Source organism: Octopus bimaculoides, chromosome 14, assembly GCF_046866305.1.
Source record: "Octopus bimaculoides isolate indiv1 chromosome 14, ASM4686630v1, whole genome shotgun sequence".
NCBI classification, from domain to species: Eukaryota; Metazoa; Mollusca; class Cephalopoda; order Octopoda; family Octopodidae; genus Octopus; species Octopus bimaculoides.
The window spans coordinates 52,478,831-52,488,830 of NC_142941.1; the positions used below are offsets into that span (position 1 = coordinate 52,478,831).

Here is a 10,000-nt window from a genome sequence, read left to right on the forward strand (position 1 = left end):
ATTTGTATTCACATTTCAGGGGTGATTTACTTCCAGAGTATTTTCCCATCATGCATCGCTTTGGTTGTATTAAATGACAGACGAGCAAGCAAGCAATCACAGTTTTAGTAGCATATATTGGGTTGGCAACTAAGTTCCCGCCGTTTTTTTAAATTTAAATTTTTTTTAAAGGTTTAATAAAAAGTAACAACTAATTAATCAATAATGTATTCACCCTTGATGTTTACAACTTCTTCCCAACGTTCAACAAGATTTTCAATACCTCGTTGGAAGATTTTGACTCGAAAAATTGATCCAACCAAGCTCTCAATTCTGCACCAGTATTGAACGAAACTCCGTGCATAGCATTTGAAAGAGATCGAAAGAGGTGGAAATCCGTTGGTACCAAATCAGGGAGTACGGTGGGTGTGGCAGCACTTCCCAACCATGCATTTGAATGGCTTCCTTGGTCATATTGGCGATATGTCATGCAGCAGAATTCCATGCTGCCGATTAGGTCTTTTCTCTTGATATTTTAACAGAATGTGATGGATGTGTATAATGATGAATGGAACGCTATTAAGCTGGGGTTTTTTTTAAACCGTTAGAGGATATAACGTCAAAGGTAGCCTACAGAAAGAGGAGGGGTAAAGGAAAAAAAAATCACAAACCAAATAAATGAGAAATATGGAGCGATATGTGAATTAAATAAAAACTTAAAGGCTTGGAAAAAGATATATCTAGTGGAAGTGAAACGTAAGAAGAAAATCAATGTTCAAATTATATATAATGGTAGATATCACTTATATAAACTAAAGGTATGTTTCTGCCAATGTTTACATCGATAAGCACGCTCTGTAAACGTGTTTATAAGGGGATTCTTAGAAAAAAGAATAAAAAATAGCTCAGTATTACAGAGTTGGCAGAATTCTTTACTTTTATCATATGGGAATGAAATGGAGAGAATCAACCAATCTAAATTAAATTGTTTAATATGGTCTTTTAGATACCAAATTAATTTACTAAGCCCTGTACTGTAGAGTAATGATTAGAAATTCTTTTAGATAACTGAGAAGAACTACCTATATAAAAAAATATTGGTACCTGAAGTAATTTTACACTGGTATACAGAATTTTTAATCTTAGAAATAGATACACACACGTGCGCATGCACACACACACACACACACGTGTTATGAGGAGCATCCAGTCGTAGAAACCTTGCCAAATCAGATTGGAATCTGCTGCAACCTCACCCCCCACCCTCCCTCCCGGCTTGAAATGAGAAAGCAAAATAATATGAGTAACAACAAAGAATGCCTATATATAACAAGTTTTAATCAAATACATTTTATCCCAACAGAGTGGAAGGCAATCACTGAAATAGAAACAATATCACAGAATCGAAAATTAATAAAGGAAATAGTTTCTTGAAATTTCAATTGACATAAATTTCAAAATGTGCCAAACTTAATAAAAGATGTTGTTTATATCTTAAGCATAAAACAAGAATAACTTCATATAAGAACTATATACAGAAATAAGATATTGCTTAATTTCAATAAACTAGAGGACATTTTGATACATCGAGATCTTCTCTGTTTTTTGTGACACATATATATATATATATATATATATATTCTACTTTATAAGGATTTAATTATTTCAATTAAAATCTTCAAAGCCTGAATCGAAACAGCTGTAAGGAATTAAGTCTATTTTTGCAATTACTAAATATAGTTATTGATTGATTAATATCTATTTTCTTATTTTTCTGATATATTTACATACATACACGAGTGGATGCCGAAAAGTTCCTGGCTTTGGGTAAAAGAAAATACAGGAGGATCAGTTAATTAGGATTTTATTTTAACATATTCCTCTCTCAGATTCACACACTTATTGCAGCAACCCTTCAGTTTTTCTAAGCCCTGTGAAAAAACTTGGGAGGGTGAACCTGAAACCAGGTTTTTCATGAAACCTTCGAAGCCAGAAACTTTCCAGCACCCCCTCAAACACACACACACACACACACACACACACACACACATATATATTTGTGAATTGGATGTAATGAATTCATCCTATTACGAATACAAAACACTGCCTTATTTTAAAAGAGACAGTTTTACATTTAGAATCTTTCAAAGAGCACGTGAGTGCGTATGCACGTGCGTGTATGTGTGTATATCTGTGTGTATACGTGTACGTGTGTTTGTCTGCCACCACTGCTTGACATCTGGTGTTGGTGGGTTTATAGCCCTATAACTTAGCAGTTCAGTAAAAGAGACCGACAGAATAAGCACCAGGCCCAAGAAATTAAGTCATGGAATTGATTCATTTGACTGAAACTCTTTGAGGCAGTGCTCCAGCATGGGCGCAGTCTAGTGAGTGAAACAAGTAAAAAGACTGCAAACACCCCCACCCCCACCCCATTATTTTTTGTGGATGTTGCTGCATTTAATCCTTTGATGTTGTCTGCAATGCCTTAGGTCCTTGCAGACAATAAGCTGTTGGTATAAGACTACTCCCTGCTGCCCGCCCTCAACATTGCTGGCATTGTGCCCAAATGTTGAAATCGTTACTAAACATGAAAATAACAAAAACAAAAAGTAACAAACAGAAAGGAACAAGGACTGAGAGGAATGGTGAGAGGATTTTTTTTAAATGTTGCAAAATGAAAATTGCAGAAATTGGTGCCGAGTCAGAGTTTGGTCCAAAGTGAAGAATCGGTTCATCAGGAGGAGAAGCCGACAACTTTATCCATGAATATTCCAAATTTTGTCGGATCTCCAGGAATGTATTTTTCAAAAACCATTTTGTCGAATTTATTCAGTGTTTCACGAAGAGTGCTGCAAAAATAGGAAAAGATAAAAAAATAATCAAAATAATAATAATAATAATAATAATCGTTTAACGTCCGCTTTCCATGCTATCATGGGTTGGACGATTTGACTGAGGACTGGCGAACCAGATGGCTACACCAGGCTCCAATCTGATTTGGTAGAGTTTCTACAGCTGGATGCCCTTCCTAACGCCAACCACTCCGAGAGTGTAGTGCGTGCTTTTACGTGTCACCGACACGAAGGCCAGTCAGGCGGTACTGGCAACGGCCACTCTCAAAATGGTGTATTTTACGTGCCACCTGCACAGGAGCCAGTTCAGCGGCACTGGCAACGATCTCGCTCGAATGTCTTTACAAGTGCCAGGAAGGCGACGCTGGTAACGATAACAAAAAAAGAGATAGGGGAGGTAATTCAAGGCACATAGTTGCAAAGATAATTCAAGGGAAGCAATTATGTCTCAAACTATATTATAGTTCGCGATAGAGTTTCTTCCCTTAGACTACTAAACTGCTTTGGCTTGCTTTCGTTTCTCCCTTTTCCTATATCTCTTAATATCAACGAGTTGGCAGAAACGTTAGCACGCCAGGCGAAATGCTTAGCGGTATTTCGTCTGCTGTTACGTTCTGAGTTCAAATTCCGCCGAGGTCGACTTTGCCTTTCATCCTTTCGGGGTCGATTAAATAAGTACCAGTTACGCACTGGGGTTGATGTAATCAACTTAATCTCTTTGTCTGTCCTTGTTTGTCCCCTCTATGTTTAGCCCCCTGTGGGCAGTAAAGAAATAGGTATTTCGTCTGCTGTTACGTTCTGAGTTCACATTCCGCCGAGGTCGACTTTGCCTTTCATCCTTTCGGGGTTAATTAAATAAGTACCAGTTACGCACTGGGGTCGATGTAATCAACTTAATCTCTTTGTCTGTTCTTGTTTGTTCCCTCTATGTTTAGCCCCTTGTGGGCAATAAGGAAATATATCATGCATCTTGTAAATACGGGAATAATCAGGGTTATGAGATCTATCTCTGCGATTTAGCCATAACATGAAATCAATTTTTCTACAGATTATCATGGTAACTTTGATCAGTTTCAGCCAGTATAGGCCCAGGGCATGTCAAACTTAACAGCACCACCTGGCGAAGTCTTTTAGTCACATATGGGGCACCATGGCCCACTCTAGCAAACAGGTATTATTGCTGGAGACATATCCAGGTGTAGGAGGTTGGTTCAAGATTTTTTTAAGAAATTTGTCTAGTGAACCCCCAAAAAAATATCAAGAAACTCACCTGCAAGTACAAAACAAGGAATAACCATCTTTCGACATTTGTTCAGCCAGTTCTATTTGATGGTTGTTCATTAATTTTTCATTAACCACCGTTATTAGTGGCTTGCCTTCATTAAGTGTCTCCATGGTGGTACCAGCACCTATGGAACAACAAAGAAGCAGATTAATAGAAACTTTAGAAACTTCAAGAACAGCATTTCCCATAAGTGGAGGGCAAGGGTTCTAAGAATTTTTTTTTAATTCGTTAAAAGGAAGGCGTGTTACCTGCATGGCTTATCACCAGGTGGGCTTTTTGGAGATTTTCTAAGATTGAATCCTTGAAATCAAAGGTAGAAATTTCAACACCAGCTACTGCCTTTTTTGATGGGGGTTTGCTATGTCCAGCTTGTATAATCATTCTCTTAAAACCAAGATCGTTTAATTTCTGTATAAAAAGTATCAAGAGGAAACACAATATAATGAAACATTGACAGTTTGAGCCAATTTTGATAAATAATTCATTAATTAATCGTCAAAGGCCACTTAAAAAAAAAATTCTGATGAGCAAAGTATTTTCTTTTAATTATGACAAGTGTTCTTCAAAATGACTCGAAACTTGGAAAATTTACAGACTGAGTGATTTTTTAGTAGATTATTTGAACACACACTGTAGACTGGTTGACATCAGGAAGGGCAATGAGCCACAGAAACCATACCAAAGGTAACATTGAAACTTGATGCAGCCCTGCAGCTTACCACATCTTGTCACACTCGTGCCAACGTGGAATGCAAACATTAAATGATGATAATACATACACACACACACACACACACATATATATGTATAATCGATTACACACACTCAATGTATGTTTACATCTCTAGCACTGCTTTAAATTTGTTATTGAATATACATGCATATACACACACACACACACACACACATACGCACATATATAGGTGGAAGGAGTGGCTGTGTGGTAAGAGGCTTGCTTCCAACCACATGGTTCTGGGTTCAGTCCCACTGCATAGCATCTTGGGCAAGTGTCTTCTACTATAGCCTCAGGCCGACCAAAGCCTTGTGAGTGGATTTGGTAGACAGAAACTGAAAGAAGCCTGTCATGTGTGTGTGTGTGTGTGTGTGTGTGTGTGTGTGTGTGTGTGTGTGTGTGTATGTGTTTGTCCCCCCACCTTCGCTTGACAACTAATGTTGGTGTGTTTACATCCCCGTAACTTAGCAGTTTAGCAAAAGAGACCAACAGAATAAATACTAGGCTTACGAAAAATAAGTCCTGGAGTCGATTTGTTCAACTAAAGGTGGTGCTCCAGCATGGCTACAGTCAAATGACTGACACAATTAAAAGAATAAAAGAATATATACAACTACTGATGCCTTATTTCTAGTGAGACAGTTGCAGGAGAAATACCTAGCTAAGGATAAACCTCTGTACCTGGCTTTCGTTGACATGGAGAAAGCCTTTGACAGGGTCCCCCGATCCCTTATCTGGTGGTCAATGAGGAAACTTGGGATAGAAGAATGGTTAGTGAGAGCTGTGCGAGCCATGTACAGAGATGCTGCCAGTAAGGTGAGGGTTGGAAATGAGTACAGCAATGAATTCCGGGTAGAGGTAGGGGTCCACCAAGGTTCCGTCCTCAGCCCCCTATTATTTACCATAGTCCTCCAGGCAATCACAGAGGAGTTCAAGACAGGCTGCCCCTGGGAGCTCCTCTATGCTGATGACCTTGCCCTAATTGCGGAGTCACTATCAGAACTAGAGGAGAAGTTTCAGGTGTGGAAGCAAGGTCTAGAATTGAAGGGCCTTAGAGTCAACCTAGCTAAAACCAAAATCCTAATAAGTAGGAAGGTAGATAAAACACAAACCCCTTCAGGTAGATGGCCCTGCTCAGTATGTAGAAAAGGAGTAGGTAGTAACTCTATAAGATGTACCCGGTGCAAGCTATGGACACATAAGAGGTGCAGCAACATCAAAGGCAGGTTAACTAGCAATTTAGTTTTTGTTTGTGGCAGATGTTCAGGTGCAATAAAGACTGCAAACAAACAGGAAACAACTTCTATCTCATTCCAGGGTGAAAAACTAGAGGTAGTCGATAGCTTCCGCTATCTGGGCGACCAAGTTAGTAGTGGGGGTGGGTGCGCTGAAAGTGTAGCTGCTAGAATAAGAATAGCCTGGGCAAAGTTTAGAGAGCTCTTACCCCTGCTGGCGACAAAGGGACTCTCACTCAGAGTAAAAGGCAGACTGTATGACGCATGCGTACGAACAACCATGCTACATGGCAGTGAAACATGGGCTGTAACTGCTGAGGACATACGTAAGCTCGCAAGGAATGAAGCCAGTATGCTCCGTTGGATGTGTAATGTCAATGTGAATACCCGTCAGAGTGTAAGTATCTTGAGAGAAAAGCTGAACATTAGAAGCATCAGTTGTGGCGTGCAAGAGAGACGATTGCGCTGGTATGGACATGTGGTGAGAATGGAGGAGGATAGCTGCGTGAAAAAGTGCCACACCCTAACAGTTGAGGGAACCCGTAGAAGAGGTAGGCCCAGGAAGACCTGGGCTGAGGTGGTGAGGCAAGACCTTCGTACATTGGGCCTCACCGAGGCGATGACTACGGACCGAGACCTTTGGAAATGGGCTGTGCGTGAGAAGACCCGGCAAGCCAAGTAAGATCGTTGCCAGTGCCCCTGGACTGGTTCTTGTGCGGGTGGCACATGAGATGCACCATTTTGAGCGTGGCCGTTGCCAGTACCGCCTGACTGGCTCCTGTAGGATTTTCGAGCGAGATCGTTGCCAGTGCCCCTGGACTGGCTTGTGCGGGTGGCACATAAAAGACACCATTTCGAGCGTGGCCGTTTTCGTGCGGGTGACACGTAAAAGCACCCACTACACTCTCTGAGTGGTTGGCGTTAGGAAGGGCATCCAGCTGTAGAAACTCTGCCAAATCAGACTGGAGCCTGGTGTTGCCATCCGGTTTCACCAGTCCTCAGTCAAATCGTCCAACCCATGCTAGCATGGAAAGCGGACGTTAAACGATGATGATAAATACATATATATGTATGTACGTACATATGCATGTGTGTATGTGTACGTATATGTCTGTGTATAGAATGTACATATATATATATATATATATATACACACATGTATATAGATACATACCAATAAGTATATATTGCGACAACCAATATAATTTGCACATTTAAGTATTTGTCGTCACATCCAGTCAATATTATTTCATTTGTTTTTAAACCCCTAAACTGCATATTAACTCATATTTGAACTTCAATTTTAGGGGAGGTGAGGATCAAACTGAAATGTTGTAGGACATATCTATTAGGTGTATCATCTCCATCTATATCAAAGTGATTCATATGCGGGAAATGGTTCAGAACCACTGATTCAGAGAAATGGAAACACCTGGACGTATGAAGTGAGCTCAAAGAGACAAAGAGACATGTTCTGTGCCAAACTGAAATCCAGGAAGTTAATGAAGAAAAACGATTTATGGACATGGTTGTTTGTAAATCTTTGTACGGAAAAAGACACAGTTAACGTCGGACTATTTATCCAATAGAAAGACATGGGATCACGGTTTCTAACGACTTTGATCACGGGTTTGTTATATTAGGTCTAAACGACAAGCAAACACTCGGTGCCAAAACTAGGCTGATACTCCGTCGGTTACGGCGATGAGGGTTCCAGGTGATCAGATCGCCAGAACAGCCTGCTCGTGAAATTAATATGCAAGTGGCTGAGTTCTCCATAGACACGAGCACCCTTACGTAGTTTTCGAGGAGATTCAGCGTGACAGAGAATGTGACCAAGACTGGCCTTTTGAATTACAGATACAACTTATTTTTGCCAGCTGAGTGTACAGCAGTGACGTGAAATAAAGCGTCTTGTTTACGGCCAGCCGAATATTCTAACCATTTAGCCAGGCGCCATCATTCGGGGCCAAAGAGGACAAATCTCTCTCAAACCGGCTGTTTTCATCAAAAATAATAAATTAAGACGGACTAATTGGATAATGTAGCACTATATAAAGAAACGGAATGGTCGTGGACGGAACGTCTACGAGAGTTTTTGAACATCATCGGCGCGATAAGGGTTAGCCTGGGGTTAAACGAAAGGAACGTCTACGTGGTCGCACGAGCTGCTAAAAATAGCAGCCCAAACTACATGTCACTACCTATCATCTTTAAATGGGTAACATATCTAAGTTACATATATTATATCCGGATAAAAAGATGGGATGTCCACGGTTGGAATGTTTTTGATCGTAAGTCTATTTCAATTAAGGCTGACCGAGACCTAAACAAGTAAACAAACACTCGGCGAAGTGAATCGTGCTACCTGGGTTACGAATCCCAGTAGTGGTAGTTCTGATATATATAATAACATGAAGCAAAATCCGTCAATGTCAAACACAATAATCAAATCTGTTCCATGGAGAACCTTTTAAATAAATCTTTAATCTTCAGGTTTTAAAGAAACCCGATATTTTATAATTAATAAAATTAAAAACCTGTAATTGTCACATGTGGAAACAAAACAAACTCACCTGGCATATTTCTTCTGTGGCGACTTTCAGTACGAGTTGGTCGAACTGCGTCGTTCCAACCGTGACAAACACTGTCTTATTCTTGTTGTTCATTTTATAAACAGACAGCGAAAAAAAAAAACATCAATACAGTTGAATGTAAAATTAGAAACGAACTTCTAAAACGAAATACGTAGCGCCATTAAGAGTTAGTACTTTGTTTTCGTACTTTCTTTTGTTTTTGTCGATAAAAATTTAAGTTTTTGCTTCTTTTTTTTTTTTTTGAACGTTGGAGCTTGATTTAGATAAGCTATAAATAATAACATGTAAATATTGAGTTTAAAAATTCCTTTAGCTATAAAAAGTCGAAAGCTGCGCTTGAACTTGAAACCACATCTTTTGTAAACATCACAGACCTTCGAGTTTTTGTATCTAAAGGGCTTTTAAGACAATATTTACACGCTATTAGTTATAGCTTTATCTACTTCAAGTTCCTACGTTCCAAAAAATAATTATTTGATGTTCTTTTGATGTTTATAAATTTTTTTAACGTCAGAAATATATGAATTTTACATTTTAACAAGTATTAGGTACTTTATTGAACAGCAAACCTTCTGTTAATAAGTTGGACGTTCTCAAATTTGCAAGGAGTATCCGACCTATAAATATCAGCTCTTTGTGTGTGTGTGTGTGTGTGTGTGTGTGTGTAAGTGGGTATGAGGGTAGCAATTTTAAAACAATTTACTTCAAGATCATAATATTTTTATTATTCCTGACAAACTATACAAAGACTGTCAAAAAGTTTAGTCTACGTTTCAAATTTTCAAATATGCTTCATTCGTTTTCGACCATGTATTAACTTGTGGGAATCACTTGTCCCAAGTTGACGTCGGGTGGTGGGAATCATACAACAGAAGTTACACGGTTGTTTTGACTTTAAACAAACAATCGACGTATGACAACAAAAACAGATATTCTGAATTCAGTATCAAATTTAACTCTTAAAAGATTTTGTAAAACAAAATACAATGAATGGACTTATGACAGGGTTTTGTTTTTTGTCTTTTTCTCTTTTCGTGGAGGCACTCCAACAGGCGGAAGGTCACACGGAATCTCTCAGCGACGATTAGATTTTCTTCTTCAAGATTAAAAGTGTTAAATAAAGAAGTTCACTCAATATTGTACATCAATTTTTTTTCTTTTATCTAATGCTTGGTGTTGGTTTTAAAATATGTTTACTGGAGTATCATCATCACCATCATCATTATGATCATTGTTTAACGTCCACTTTTCTATGCCCACGTGGGTCAGATGCAGTTTGTTGGATAGGATTTTCTGCAGTTGGATGCCTTTCCTGT

General features: G+C 39.0%; 1 protein-coding gene across 1 annotated transcript; it reads right to left on the reverse strand.

Annotated features, from left to right (window-relative positions):
- Nucleotides 1-1,296: 1,296 nt before the first annotated feature.
- LOC106872311 (UDP-N-acetylglucosamine transferase subunit ALG13) lies at nt 1,297-8,827 on the reverse strand. The gene is made up of 4 exons (XM_014919252.3): nt 8,664-8,827; nt 4,368-4,527; nt 4,105-4,243; nt 1,297-2,831 (listed from the first exon to the last, which is right to left on the reverse strand). Exons 1-4 carry the CDS (start codon nt 8,754-8,756, stop codon nt 2,717-2,719), a joined length of 507 nt encoding a protein of 168 aa, XP_014774738.1. The 5' UTR covers nt 8,757-8,827; the 3' UTR covers nt 1,297-2,716.
- Nucleotides 8,828-10,000: the final 1,173 nt, after the last annotated feature.

What these genes read in the sequence shown, in the direction of transcription:
- LOC106872311 (XM_014919252.3), bottom strand. Translation starts at nt 8,756, where the DNA reads ATGAACAACAAGAATAAGACAGTGTTTGTCACGGTTGGAACGACGCAG. An exon ending in CCACAGAAGAAATATGCCAG is followed by an intron (nt 4,528 to 8,663) that starts GTGAGTTTGTTT and finishes CTTTTTATACAG; the next exon opens with AAATTAAACGATCTTGGTTT. An exon ending in CCTGGTGATAAGCCATGCAG is followed by an intron (nt 4,244 to 4,367) that starts GTAACACGCCTT and finishes GTTGTTCCATAG; the next exon opens with GTGCTGGTACCACCATGGAG.